This window comes from Emiliania huxleyi (genome assembly GCF_000372725.1).
Source record: "Emiliania huxleyi CCMP1516 unplaced genomic scaffold EMIHUscaffold_95, whole genome shotgun sequence".
Taxonomy (NCBI): Eukaryota; Haptophyta; order Isochrysidales; family Noelaerhabdaceae; genus Emiliania; species Emiliania huxleyi.
Genome location: NW_005194951.1, coordinates 146,405 through 160,940, shown reverse-complemented (window position 1 = coordinate 160,940; position 14,536 = coordinate 146,405). Strand labels below are relative to the sequence as shown.

Genomic DNA, 14,536 nt, shown 5'->3' with positions numbered 1-14,536 from the left:
GGGGGGGGGGGGGGGCACCCAGTCCGTCGCCGCAGCCTTGCCCTTGGGGGTCTCGGCCATAGCGAAGATGCGCAGGTGCGCAGGTCCGAGCTGCACTGGAGGTGGCAACTCGTCGGAGCTTCCGGGGTAACACGAATGGGGTCGCTGGTCGTTTCCGCAGGCGAAAGGACAAGACGCATTTTAAAAAATCTCAGGAAAAGAAATAACTGTCTTGCAGCACACTGGTCAAACTATTAGCCTCATAATGAGGAAAAGGCTAATAGCGATTTCAAATAGTGCTACTATTAGCTCAGAGGGGCTAATAGCTGAGCTTCATAACGTCTGGAGCTATTAGAACACCACTATGAGATGGGCTAATAGCGACTATTAGGGCGCTATTAGGGCACTATGAGAGCCTAATAGTGGCCCTAATAGGGCCCTAATAGTGCGGTACCCGCGCGACGCGCACTACGCGCGGCGCGGCAAGAGCGATGGCGCCGACTCTCTAGGAGACGGGCTTCCATGAGGCAACCACGGCGAACGAGAACGTGGAGTCGTTGAACTTGACCGTGGTGACGTCAGGCTTGGTGGTGCTCTTCATCACCTTGACGCACCAGCCGCCGGCGGAGACGCCGGGCCACAGCGAGGGCGGCGCGAGCAGGAAGCTGGTCGTGCGGTCCGCACGAGCGCGGGTGTTGCCTGCGCAACAGGGGCACGGGGACGAGCGTCAGCCCGGCAGCTTGCGGCGGCGCGCGCGCGCGGCGACGGTGCGCACGGCTTGGGAGAGCAGGGAGAGAGAGAGATAAGGCCGCTGCCGCCGCAGAACGCAGGATGTGGCTGCGTGCGGGGCGCGGCGGGCGCGGGCGCGCGCTCGGACCTTGCAATTTCAAACTGCGCACGCCCTGATCACGAACAGGATGCGGGCGGCGCAGAGATCTGCTGCCGCCCGGACCGCCGCCCGGGGATGACCCAGGACCTCGCCGGCGCTGCGCCGGCGAGGGGCCGAAGCCCGGCGGTTGATCACGTTCTCCACACCCGCGCGCGCTGTGCGGTCGCCGTTCCGCCTCACATGCCTGCGGACAGCGCCGACGGGTGGTGAGGAGGGCGGAGAGCCGGCGGGCGCGGTGTGCGCGGTCGCCGCGCGCTGGTGGTGTGCGCGCGGTCGCCGCGCGCTGGTGGGCGACAGGTCACCGAGGCGAGCGGGGAGCGAGCGAGGAGAACACTGGCCAGTGTGCTGTGCGCGACTCTCAAATCGCCAAGTCAAACAAGAAAAACAGCTGCTCGTCGACAACAAACCCTGCAGTGGTCGGCATCAGCGCGCCGGGCGCGGCAGGTCGTGCTGCGCTTCGAAAAGCCGCCGGCCTTCCTCTCGCATCGTCTCGTCCAGCTGCGCCTTGACCGATGGCAGCGCAAGGCTTCTCGCCGGATCCTCCGCGATCACAGCGTGGATGGACGCGAAGAAGACCAGCGCTGCGCCGCACGCCGCCAAACCACCACGCTGGCGCCAGCTCGCAGAGGGTTTCTCGCTGCACGCCAGATGGTCAGCGGGCGCCGATGGCGGCATGGGCGCGACGAGCTCCGTGGCCGGCATGTCGCTATGAGGCCCAGCTATTAGGCCGGGGCGCGCCGTGAAGCATGCGGCATGAATCGCGAAATCGCTAAGTGCGCATTATGAGGGTCCATTATTAGGACATCGGCTATTAGCACACCTAATAATTGCACTATTAGCCCCTCTGAGCTAATAGTAGCACTATTTGAAATCGCTATTAGCCTTTTCCTCATTATGAGGCTAATAGTTTGACCAGTGCAGCCTCCCTTGGATAGCTGTTTTCTTTCTTTCTTCGACGCAACACGACACAAATACCTGCTCAAACGACTCGTCAAGACCCTTCGCTCAGCGTGGGGCATGCTCATCGAGATGGAGCCGACTGCACACCTCAGTTACAGTAACCCAAAACAACCTGACGTGGCGGCGGCGAACATCGGCAAAGGGCATGTGCGCCTCGTTGGCGACTTGAAACTGACGAGCTCGCTTGCGTGCAAGGGTGGCGATCGGCTCGGCTGGAAGGGGGCTTTTGTCGCCTTCGGCAACACCGAGCGGGAGCTGCTCGACTTAGTGTTAGGGCATGCTGCATGGCCGCGGCCGGGAGGGGGGGGGGAGGGGGGGAGGGAGGCGGAGGATGCAGAGGCGGAGGCGGCGGCGGCGGAAGAGGAGGAGGGGGAGAGTGAGGGGGAGGCGGAGGCGGGGGCACCTGTGACGGCCCCCTACGAGAAGGGCGACTACCGGTTCGCGCGGGAGAAGAATTGCGACCTGCGCTTGCTCGACTTCGAGACGTTCGGCGGCTTCGGGGACGGCGTCCGCAGAATTCTTCGGCAGGCGGCGGACCAGCTGAGTAACAAACTTTCGCACGCTCAGCACCTCGATGAGGTCACATGGACCACCAAGAACTGGCACGGGCTGCAGATGCAGCGCTTGTCTGTCGTTCTCCACACCGCCGTGGCGTGGCAGACGGTGAACGAGCTAGCGTGCGGGGACAGCGGCATTGTGCACGGAGCTAAGTGCATTGCCGTTCTTAACGGAGTCGCTTAGGCGGCTCCGGTGGTGTGCCGGTGATAGTACTAGCACGCGCCAGTTCGCACCTGTGTCGAGCCTGTGTGCTGTGAGAGAGAGTTGTTTTGTTTAAATTCTTTCTTTCTTAGCACACTGGCACGACAAGGGCGCGGACCAAACGCACGGGACTGGCGTGCACTGGCACTAACACAGGTACACCACGGCTCGGGAGCCGCCTAAGCGACTCCCGCGAGGACGGCGAGGCACTTAGCTCCGTGCACTCGACCGCCCCCGCCACAGGCAACCAAGCTCATTCACAATCTCTGAGAAGTTCGCGCGGTTGCAACTGCCATGTCGGCTGGTCGTCGGCTGCTGCTCTCGCCTCGCTGGCGGCGCGGTCAAGTGCCGCGGCGCCCAGCCCTCCTGTCTGTGTGTGGGCCCGAGGCGGCTCGCCGCCGCGGTTCTGCACAATGTGACCGGTCCGGGTCCGTCCCGGCATACCGCCGGTGCCGCTTCCTCGCCGTTTTTTTGCTCAACCACTTAGTCGACAAACTTGCCCCAGAGCTCCTGCTGCTCGACTGAGCGGCGGAGCCGGCCCTTCACGGCCGAGATGCGATGCGCCGACACCGGGGCTACGGCTCGGGACCGTTTCCGGGCTGTCTCGGGCAAGTTCAAAATTTGAGTATTTCATGACCTCGACACCTGCGGCTCTTTGACTTCCACCTCGCGGCCCGCTGCGCGGCTCCTCGAGCGCGAGAAGTGTCGTCTGCGAGGCGGCGGCGAGCGCAGGCGGCGCAGGCGGCGGCGGCGCGGCGGCGCGGCGGCGGATCGCGGCGCTGACAACGGCAGCAATCTGCGGCAGGCTGCTGCTTGCTGCTGCTGCTGCTGCTGCTGCTGCTGCTGCTCCGCTGATTGTGGACACAATTCCTCCGCTCACCCCGCCCGCCCGCCCCGCCCCGCCCGCCCGCCTCTCCCCGCTTGCCCGCCCGCCCGCCCGCCCGACCGCCCGCCCGCCCGCCCGACCACCCATTCCCATCACCATCTCACATACCTTCATATAGGCGCTCGAGACCTCCTCTCGCTGCCTACTCGCTGCCTCTGGGGAGGAGGGGAAGGCGTCAGGCAGCTCTCACCCTGTGATGAGCGCTTGAACGGAGGCCCCTCCCTGAAAGGCAAGTCTTAGCCACACGAAACCGAGACCCCTCCCCACCGCCCCGATCCCCCCACCCCCTTGCTCCCCTCCCCCCCTCGGGAGGGCCGAACTGAGGCGCCCGGCCCGCCTGGGCCTGCAGCTGGCGCGCAGGCGAGCGCGGCGGCGCGGCCGCCGCTGGCGGGCGCGGCCTCGGCGCCGCACGCGACGGCGCCGCCTACAAATTCTTTTCTCGACGGCGTTCTGTGGCGCCGGCCGCGCTCCTCTCCCTCTCGGCGCTCGTAGCGGCCAAGCTCAGCGAGGCCCGGGATATGCCCGCCGCACATCGCGGCGCAGTTTCCTTAGTGCTTTGCTGTTTTTGCTGTTAATCTCATGAGCGCTGTCTGCCCTCTAGCCCAGCCGAGTGCAGCCCAGCCAGCCGGAGGCGGGCCGCAAATAGCGGTCCCGAGCACTCGCACGCCCCCCCCCTTCCCCCACCTTCCCCATGCAACGCATCGCACACCGAAGGGAATGCACTAGCGCCGCGACCCCCACCCTTGCCCATACCACAGCGCATCGCAAAGCTATGTCGCTCACTCCCGATCTCAAGGACCAGGAAGGAACGCAGACCGCTGCGCCGCCCGAGGGCGGCAGATTGCATTGGTCCTCGGAGGCGAAGCCTCGGCAATGTTACACTGTCTCCTCGGAGAGGCGGAAAAGGCCTCGGCAAATGTTACACTGAATTAATAGCTGCTGGCGGCATCGAACCCCGCCTTGTGCGACACCGCCTCAACCGAGACAGCTCTCACCCCCGTTTTTACTCCGAGTGAGAGCGGCAGCAGACATTGCGACGGAACTCATAGTCGACCGTGGAGACTGTGCAGAGCACTGCTATTATGAACTGGAGACTGTGCAGAGCACTCCTGTTATGACTGGGGACTGGAGACTGTGCAGAGCAGTACTATTATTACTGGTTACTAGACTGTGCAGAGCAGTACTATTATTACTGGTTATTGGAGACTGTGCAGAGTCCTGCTGCTGCTGGTTACTGGAGACTGTGCAGAGCACTGCTATTATGAACTGGAGACTGTGCAGAGCACTCCTGTTATGACTGGGGACTGGAGACTGTGCAGAGCACTCCGATTATTACTGGTTACTAGACTGTGCAGAGCAGTACTATTTTATTGGTTACTGGAGACTGTGCACAGTCTCCGCTCTGCACAGTCTCCAGTCCCCAGTAATAACAGTACTGCGATGGTTATCTCCGCTTGATCTTGGGTCAATCTCCGTCGGGTCAATCTCGGCGAATGGAGAGGTCAGCACCTACAGGCTCACGACGATGTGAAAGTCAGTCTCACAATGCTACAGAGATGTCGGGGGTGATGGGGGTATATGGGGGTATATGGGGGTATATGGGGGTATATGGGGGTATATGGGGTACATGGGGTACATGGGGTACATGGGGTACATGGGATTATACGGATAATGGGGTTATACGGATAATAGTCTTGAGCTTGAGTGAAAGAGGGCCAGGCACCATCCACGCAGAAAGAGGTGCGGAAGTCCCAACGGGGCCACCCGGGCGTCAAGCCGAGACTCGGCGATCATGTGTCAATCTACGCTTGATCTCGGGGTCAATCTCGGCGAACGGAGAGGTCAGCACCTACGGGATCATGACCATGTGAAAGAGGGTCAAAAACTGCTATGGAGATGTCCAGGGGGTATGTGGGGGTATGTGGGAGTATATGTGGGGGTATGTGGGGTATATGGGGTATATGGGTATATGGGGGTCACTGCCACACCTACGGGCAGCCAGGTCACTGCCACGCCTACGGGCAGCACGCCGCGGCGTTAGCGTCGCGACGACCGGCACACTCTCTCGTGTCCTCGGCGCTCGGACTGGAGCCGGGCAGCGATTGGCAAGCGAGCGGGCTGCGTCGCTCGGCTCTCGCCGGAAAAGAGTGGGGGCAATCGGGCGGGTTCGCTCGGTGTAAGGGTGGTGAACGAGCGGCAGCGGCCGCGTCTCGCGGCTCCTCGATGGCAGCAGCCTCACCTGCGAACGGGAGGTGGCAGGCATTGTGAGGCCGAGAGGGGGCGTAGCCACTCGGGCGCCAAAGCGAAGCGCATCGCATGGTGGGAGCGGAGAGGGAGCGGCGGGTTGCGTGAGCAAGAGGCGTCGCGCCGCTCGGGCGTGCAGCTCCCCGCGGCCATATGTGCGTCGATGCGGCGGGCCAGCGCGAGCGGAACGGGAAAGGCGAGGGTTGGACCTTGTGGTTGTCAAAGGCGTGGGGAACATGGGGAACAACGGGCTTTGTGACGCCGTTTACGCAATCGTTTTTTGGCTTCGCTTTCTCTTTTGCTTGTTTTTATTTTGTTTTTTCTTTTGCGAAGCGACGGGGGGGCGGGCGGGCGCTAACTATGGGCAACTACATGTCGAAGGTTCGAGGACGACTACTCGCCGCCTGGGTCGTTTGGGGCGCGCGGCTCCGTCGAGGACCGGGCGCGCCCCTTACCCGGCGCGGCGTAGGTCCCACTCTGACGTATAGAGGGGAGGCACGGACAACGGCCCAATTCATCAATTCCACTCATCTTCTGGAGCCTAGCCCCGTGCAGCGGCGGTCCGGCAGGCTGCCCCCAAGGCCCCCTGGGCCGCTGCGGGTTTTGGAGTTATGCTTTGATGGCACAGCTTCGGCGATGGCGGCCCCTCTCTGGGGCTTGCATAGGCGGGGAGTCTCCCCCGCTGGTCTCCTCGTTCCCTTTTTTCTTTTCTTTTGAGAGCAGGACGCCGGGTTTGTCTCGTATGTGCATGTCGGGCCTGGGTGTGTGGGCGGGGCAGCGAGCCCTTCCTGGTGGAGGCGCGCGCGATTCCGTGACTCTCCTTTTACGCGCCAATGTACCCTCACCGAAGGTGCATAGGAGTGAATCCGAGTGAAACTAGTCCGCCGATAACGATTGGGGTAGGGGCCCTAACTCGTGATAGGCCACTAGTTTCCCGCAGGAGACTCACCCTCTCCTCTCCTACCTCTTCTTCTGCCTCTGCGTCCTTCACGGACTCTCCGTGGACATCTTTTACTTCATCTTTTACGGAAGTTTGAACTTCCGTGCGTGTCGGGCGCTCCCGCCCGCTCGCTGCTCTGATGAGCGCGGCTTCCGCTGCTCTCTCCTGCTCACCTGGCCATGACGCCGCTCCTCGTCCTTGGCCGCGCCAGGCTCTCCTTCCTACTGCGCCAGCCCTTCGGCTGCATCAGTTCTTTCTTCTCCCCACCCACCCTATCCTGCCTACTCTCTGGTGGCTTTGGGGTGTGGTTCTCTCTATCTGGTCCGAGGTGCGATCCCTTACGGCGCCGCGGGCGGCTACAGGACGTTGAGGTCCCCTCCGTACCTGTAGCAACCCAAGCCGTTTGAGTCCCAACCCTCCGCCTTCAGTGGCAGGATCCCAGGGGATGTCAGGGATACTGCGTAGCCCTTCCTGGTGGAGGCGCGCGCGATTCCGTGACTCTCCTTTTACGCGCCAATGTACCCTCACCGAAGGTGCATAGGAGTGATCCGAGTGAAACTAGTGAGCGCTCTCAAAAAGAATTGTGGGCGACACCATGTCAGCGCTCGCTACGCTCGAGTCGCTCTCCCTCTCCTCGGGCGAAGAGCAGCTCGAGGAGGTCGTCAAAGGCGAGACGCTCGTGTGGCGGGACGTGCTGCCGACGCTCGACGCGGCGGCGGGCGAGATGGCGCTCGGCGACCTGTTGCACGGCACGTGCTTCTCGCTGCACGAAGCGATGTCGGCGCTGCAGATGTTTGACCCGCAGATGGACGCGGGGATGGCGACCGCGACGCAGCCGCCGCCGTCGCTGCCGCCGCCCGACCTCCCGCTGCGCGCCTTTGTCGCGCTCGCCGACGAGATGCTCTGTGGCGAAGTGGCGTGGTACGCGGGGCTGCCTCTGGTGCAGACGGTGTTTCGGCTCGACTGGCTGCACGCGACGCGCGAGCCGTGCGACGCGCGCCTCCGCGCGCTGATGCTGTCTGCGGTGCGGTCCGCCGCCGCGGTGCGCGCGCTCCTGCGGCCCCTGCAGCACGCTTCTCGGCAGCGTCTCTGTCCCATCGGTGGGCGGATCTTTGCGCGGAGTAGGTGCGCGCGCTCGTGCTGCGTGCGGACGTGTCGGACGAGGAGGACTTTGCTCCCTCCTCCTTCGGGATCGACCTCCGGGAGGACGTGGCGGCGGGAGAGGCGGAGAAGCTGCCGGAGGAGGAGGAAGAGGAGTAGCAGCAGCCTCGCTGCACCTTGCCGGAGCCATCCCCCCATAGGCGGAGAAGCTGCTGGCGGAGGAGGAGGAGCGGCTCGCGGCGCTGCTCGGCCCGCGAGGGGAGGGAGGCGGAGGCGAGGCGGCGGGCGGCGGCAATGGCGACAGCGGCGGCGACGGCGGCGGCGGCGGCGGCGGCGGCGGCAATGGCGGCGGCGGTGGCGAGTGCGAGTCTGCGGCGGTGGTGCAGGCAGCTCTATGCCGGCTGCGGCTGCGGCGGCACCTGCTCTCCGTCCGTGTTCTTTTTTTCGCGTCGCGATGTCTTTGTTCATCTTGTTTTCTTCTTCTAGGCACCTGCTCTGCCTCTTCGGCGCGCTGACCAGGCCGGGAGGCAAGGCGCTCGCGTAGACGATGATGGCGATGTTGATTGTGGTCCTAGCATCCATCTTCCGTGGACGAGAGGATGGCCCCGCCAAGACTCAGTGGACCAGATCGCGATCTCCCCGGAGGCCCCTTTCTGCGTGTCTGACTCTCTGCGGCGAAAGGAGATCTGGGGAGATCTGGGGAGATCTGAGTGTCTGACTCGTCTGCGGCGAAAGGCGCTCGAGGACAGCCGCGAGAGTGCGGCGAAGTGCGCGGCGCAGCTGTCGCTTGCGCGCGACAGCCTGCAGATCGGCTCCCCGCCTTCCGAGCTCGACTGCCTTGCCGGCCGTGCGAGCGCCCACCTGCTGGGCTCTTCTATTCACAGCTCTTCTATTCACAGCTCTCCTATTCACAGGTGCGAGCGCCAGGCTGCTGGGCTCCGCGCCGCAGCGCAAGGTGGACGCCCCCTGACCCTGACCCCTCACCCTCACCCACCCCCACCCTCACCCCCACCCTCACCCCCACCCTCACCCTCACCCTCACCCTCACCCCCACCCCCACCCTCACCCCACCCCCACCCCCTCACCCACAGGTGGACGTCCCTTCGCGTGCGGCGGCGCTGGAGCGGCTCGAGGACCTGCCTCGCCCAGCTGCAGCCCGCCTTCTTCCTGGCCTCGCGCCCTCACCTCCCCTGGGCCCCTAACCCTAGGCCCTCCTCGCCCAGCTGCAGCCCGCCTTCTCCATCGGCGCCGTCACAGACCTGGACGGCCTCTTCCGCTGGTGCCGCTCCACCGTCAGGCGGCAGCGAGTCCTCAGTCGTGGTTGATTACGGCGCCGGTGAATGGACGAAGGTGCCGCTCCGCCGTCGGGCCGAGCGGCGTCGGCGTGATCGCGCGCTCGTACGCCGCTGCTCGCGGCGAGTCGAGGCTCGCGCGACTCTTCTCGGAGGCGTCACACTGGTCGGGCGTAGGTACGCGCTGCTCGCCGGAGGGACGGGCGAGGCTAAAAAAAGAAAAGCTCACTTTTCTTTTTTCTCGTAGGTACGCGCTGCTCGCCGGAGGGACGGACGAGCGATGCTCGCTCGGGCTCCGCCCGCCCCTCGGCCCTTGTGTGTGGGAGGCATTCGTGACGCTGTCGGGGCTTCCCCGCGACACGAGCCGCGAGCTGTCGAAGCTCGAGCCGTGCGCAGAGCGGCTGGGGCAGCTGGCGCAGGCGGTGCAGGCGCTGCTGCGGCTGCGCTGCCACAACCGCGCCCGCGAGCGGCGGCGCATCCGCCACTTCCTACCACACCACCCACGGACCTGAACCCACACTGGGTTCGATACTCTGGAGGTATGGTACTAGGCGCACCCGCCACTTCCTCTCCGATTGGGCGCCGCTGCAGGACGGGGAGGAGGGCGGACTCAGCAGTGGTGGGTGGTGTGATTGGTGGTTGGCCCCTCCTTGAACCAGGCGCCGCTGCAGGAGTTGGCCGACGACCTCGACGGGCAGCTGCAGCGGGCGGGGCTGCTGCAGCCAGGCGTGCAGCCATACGGGATCTGGGTGCTGGTGCAGACGCTGCAGACGGTGCGCCGCGTCCTGCTGCTCGGGGTTGAGCGAACTAAGTAACAGCGAATCAACTGCGAATTAAGGTGCGCCCGCTTCCTGCTGCTCGGGGTTGAGCTGAATTCACTGCTAATTAGCTGCGAATGGACTGCTATTAAGGTGCGCCGCTTCCTGCTGCTCGGGTTCGAGTTGGAGCTCTATCATCACTGCGAGCTGCAGGCAGTTAATTAGCAGTTAGCAGTTGATTCGCAGTCGATTCGCAGTCGATTCGTAGTCATTTACCTACCACGGCTGCGAGCTGCAGATGGTGTTCTGGTACAGCGAGTGCCTCTGCGACTTGCGGCTGCAGCTGCACGCCGTCTGCCAAAAGGCGGGAAGGCGTGCAGGCGGCGGGCGTCCACACACACTTCTGCGTTCATGTGTGCCCATCCGTACTCAGGCCGCGGGCGTGCAGGCGACGGGCGTGGCGGCGGCAGCAGCGAGCGGCAAGAAGGAGAAGCCGGGCAAGAAGAAGAACAGGGGTGCCGAGAGAGGAAAGGCAGCGACCGCCGGTGGCGGGACGCGCCCAAGACATGTCCTGGACATGTCTTGCAGGTGCCGAGAAGGGGCCGCAGCGTCCTCCGGTGGCAGGTAGCCCCGCGACGCGCCAGGAGGCGCGGCGGCTCTGCTTTGCGAGATGACAGCGACGCGTTCCTATTCGGAGTGGTGCTCTTCTATTCACAGCTCTTCTATTCACAGCTCTTCTATTCACAGCGACTCATTCCTAATCGGAGTGGTGCTCTTGCGACTGCCGGCAGGTGCTGCTCTGCCTAGAGACGCGCGAGGCTAGGGAATGAGAGTTAATTCATGAGGCAGCTGATCCATGAGCGGTTCATTCATGGGCAGCTGATTCGCAGGTGCTGCTCTGCCTGGCGACGCGCGAGGTCTGCTCTGGCCTCGTCACGCTGCTCTCGCTGCTGCAGAGGCTGCAGCAGCTCCCCTTCCGCCCCTCCCGCCCCCCCCCACCAGCCACCCCCACCCCCCACCCCTCCTTCCCCTCCCTCCCCCCGCCCCCCCTCCCCCGCCCCCCCCCTCCCCCTCCCTCGCCATGAGTGGCTTGGCGCCGCTCGGACGGCGCTCGGACGGCGGAGCGGAGCAGAGCCGGGGCAGTTGCTGCACCGCATACTCCATGTCCCCAGGTCCTCTGTCTGGCACCCCACTGCCTGCTTTTCGCACTCGCACCTCCTCGAGTCGCTGACTGATCACTCCGCCACCACTGACGAGTCAATCAGGCTGCAGTTCGCGCCCGGGCCGGACCTCGAGTTTACGCACCTCAGCCGCCGCTTCGAGCAGCGCTTCGGCTTCCTCGCCACGCTCAGCCGCCAAGCGCCGCCATGAGTTAGTAGCTAAGAGTGACACTAATCCATAGGCTTCCTCGCCACGCTCAGCCGCCCGGCGCCGCTTCGTGTCGAGCAGTTCCTAGGAAGTGTCTAGGAAATGGCTAGGAAGTGTCTAGGAAATGTCTAGGCGCCGCTCCGCGTCGAGCAGTTCCGAGAGCAGCGCGAGGCACTCGCGCGCCGATCGTCCGACGAGATTGTGCAGACGGCTCTCACCGCGTTCAAGGCGGCCAAGTCGGCCGTCGAGCAGGCCTTCTAGGAACCTTCTAGGAACCTTCTAGGAGCCTTCCTGTAGGCGGCCAAGTCGGCCGTCGACCAGGCGCTGCACTTCCTAGACACTTCCTAGACACTTCCTAGACACTTCCTAGGCAGTTCCCAGACTACCTGCAAGTCGGCCGTCGACCAGGCTAGACACTTCCTAGACACTTCCTAGACACTTCCTAGCCAAGTCGACCGACCAGGCGCTGCAAATGATGGGACCGGAGTTCATCACTAGTAATGTGTGATGCGCAACTGGCGTCGGCCAGGCGCTGCACGCGCCCGACGGCGGACCGAGCCCCGACGAGAAGGCGGAGCTCACCTCGCTGGCGAGATCGGAGCCGAGATGCAGCCGAGGTCTAGCCGAGATCCACGAAGACACTTCCCGGACGTGTCCCTTAGGCGCGCGTCTCGGTGGCCAACTCAGTGCTCGTCGCCTCGGCGCTCAAGGCGCCGCCGCCGGCGGGCTCGCGCGTCGCTACCTTCAGCTTCGCCACCCACCCGCATTTCCCGCTCGTCAAGCTCGAGGCGGCAAAGCCGCCGGCGGGCGGGGCGTGACGCGGCGCGGCCCGGCCAGCGCCAGGTGAGGAGGGGGTGGGGCGGGGGGGGGGGGGGGGGGGGGAGATGTTTCAAGTTTCGACAGTGGAGTTCGATGCGACAGCCAGCCTTGCCAACAAAAAGATTTTTCATAACATCGAAGGTTAGCTCAAAACATATACAAAACGCCACCTCAGACGACAAGTCACATCGGTAGACGGTAGTCGGTACACCAAGTCCACCACCGGTGGGAGCCGCCTAAGCGACGCTCCGTTATACCGTTAAAAGCGGCAAGATGCATCTGCTCCGTGCACAATGCCGCTCTCCCCGATATGCGCCGTGCTCTTGCTCGCCTCGCTCTCATGGTCGCTCCATGCTCAGTGGCGGCGGCGCGACGGGGGCGGCGACGCCGCCGCCGGCTTCTTCTCCGGCTGCAGCACCAGCTCGATCAGATCGATGAGCATGGTGATGCTCATCTCCTTGCCAGGGCACTCGCGGCCGTCCGACCTGGCGTCGACCGCGTCGTCGACGCCGTCGCCATCCACACCGCCCCACGAGTTGAAGTTGGGGTAGGGGCAGCCGGGGTAGCCCTCGAGGAGCTTCGCGTGCGCCTCGGGCTCAAACTTGCCCGCGTCCTCTCCCCACACGGCCGTGTCGAAGTTGGAGGCGACAAAGTTGATGTGGACGGCCGTGCCCTTGGGGAAGACGACGGGTTCGCCGCCGCCGCTGCCGCCGCCCGCCACCGCCAGCTTGGCAAGTTGCGGGCACTTGAGCGGCTTGGGCATCGTGAGGCCCGAGCCGAAGACTGCGGGCTGCATGCGCATCGTCTCGAGCACCTGCAGGCGCATCTTGGCGCGGTCGCCGTAGCCCCACGCGTACTGCGTTGGCGGCTCGTACCTTTTGCACTCGGGGATGTAGCCCTTGTAGTTGGCGAGCAGGTGCGAGGCCGCGCCGAGCGGCCCCTGCAGGCCCGCGAGCCCGAGCACCGTCACGAAGGCGTCGAGGAAGTCGTCGAGGCGGACAGGCTCGGCGGCGTCCGAGTAGCCCTGCAGCGCAGGCGACGCCTTGTAGATGGCGATCGCCTTGGCGCGCCGCTTGGGCAGCGCCGCCATCGTCGGGCTGCCCGTGGCCTCGAAGAGGTTGCCGACGTACCGCATGAGGATGACAATGAAGGACGCGTCGCTCAGCGCCGGCGACGGCGAGTAGTACAGGCTCCACAGGTCGTCAAACTGCTCGTCGCTCAGATCGAGGCCAAAGAGCGCGTAGTGCATGTAGCGCAGCATGAAGCCGGCGAGGCCGTCCTGGCTCTTGGTCCAGACGGACGACGACTCGCCCGAGAGCACCACCGGCCGCAGGTTGGCAAAGAGCCGCCGCGTCACGGGGTCGCTCGTCGACTGCCGCTTGGTCGTGCCCTCGGTGATGAGGTACTTGAAGATCATCTGGCGCAGGTGCGCGTGGCGGGCGGAACCCTCGGCCCACTCGCCGCCCAGCCCGTTGGGCAGGGCCAGCAGGAAGAGGTTGTGGCCGTCCGGCGAGCGTGGCAGCTTCTCCGGACGCAGCCACGCCTGGCCGAGCGCCGGCCCACCGTCCTGCGGCGACGTCATCATCAGCTTCATCGTCTCCGGGTGCGCCATCTCCACCTTCATGTTGTCGCACCACCACTCACCAATTGTGCTGCGGAACTCCTTGATCATCGTCGTGCCGTAGCCGGCCACGTCGTGGATGCTAACCAGAGGCCTCAGGCAGCAAAAGAGGTTCTGCTCGGCAAACGGGTGGCGCAGCAACCACGACTGCAGCTTGTGGCAGAGCACGTACTTGGTTGGCCGCCACGTCTCGTCCTTTAGTTTGTAGGTCATCGCCGGGGTGCACAATTTGCAAGGGCAGCAGCAGAAGGCCGCGACCGGCACGCAGCAATCGGTCACGCACGTGACGAGGCACGTGACATTACTCTCGTACGGCATCTCGTCGGCATACAGGACACTGGCCGGGCCGAAGTCGACCATATCGGGCACCTGCGTGTAGGTCATGCATGGGCGCCAGGCGCCACTTATGGACCCGCTGTCCTCCGCGCGCTTCTGCGCTACGTAGCCTGTGGTTGGAGGCGGGACCTTTGGTCGCGCCGGCATCGTGGCTTGACCTGAGTCACCGAGCCGTTCACGTCGCCCCCCGTTTCTTGTCCTGGGACGGCTCCTCAACGCAGTCGGCAAACGGGTGGACTCAACTCAGCAATCGGCGCCGACCGTTGAGGAGCCGTTCACGTCTCGAGTACCCAGGCGAAAAAAGAGAGAGTGTGTGTGTGTGTGTGTGTGTAAAAAAGCGCCATCGCAACTGCCATGTCGGCAGGTTGTCGGCTGGTGCTCTCGCCTCGCTGGCGGCGCGGTCTAGTGCCGCGGCTCCGAGCCCTCCTGTGGGCCCGCGGCGGCTCGCCGCGGCGGTTGTGAACAATGGGATCGGTCCGGGTTCATCCCGGCGTGCAGCCGGTGCCGCTTCTTCGGCGAAATTTTGCTCAGCTGTTTGTCGACAAAGCTGTGCCCGAGCTCCTGCTGCTCGACTGCGCGGCGGA

The 14,536-nt window shown here is 64.5% G+C and overlaps 1 protein-coding gene across 1 annotated transcript; it reads left to right on the top strand.

The window, feature by feature from the left end:
• Nucleotides 1–7,252: 7,252 nt before the first annotated feature.
• EMIHUDRAFT_107746 (hypothetical protein) lies at nt 7,253–11,994 on the top strand (the record flags this gene model as incomplete). The annotated part of the gene is made up of 12 exons (XM_005756741.1): nt 7,253–7,699; nt 7,783–7,866; nt 7,959–8,112; nt 8,673–8,713; nt 8,850–8,855; nt 8,967–9,037; nt 9,298–9,472; nt 9,710–9,823; nt 10,242–10,323; nt 10,397–10,425; nt 10,699–10,725; nt 11,839–11,994. 12 exons carry the CDS (start codon nt 7,253–7,255, stop codon nt 11,992–11,994), a joined length of 1,386 nt encoding a protein of 461 aa, XP_005756798.1.
• Nucleotides 11,995–14,536: the final 2,542 nt, after the last annotated feature.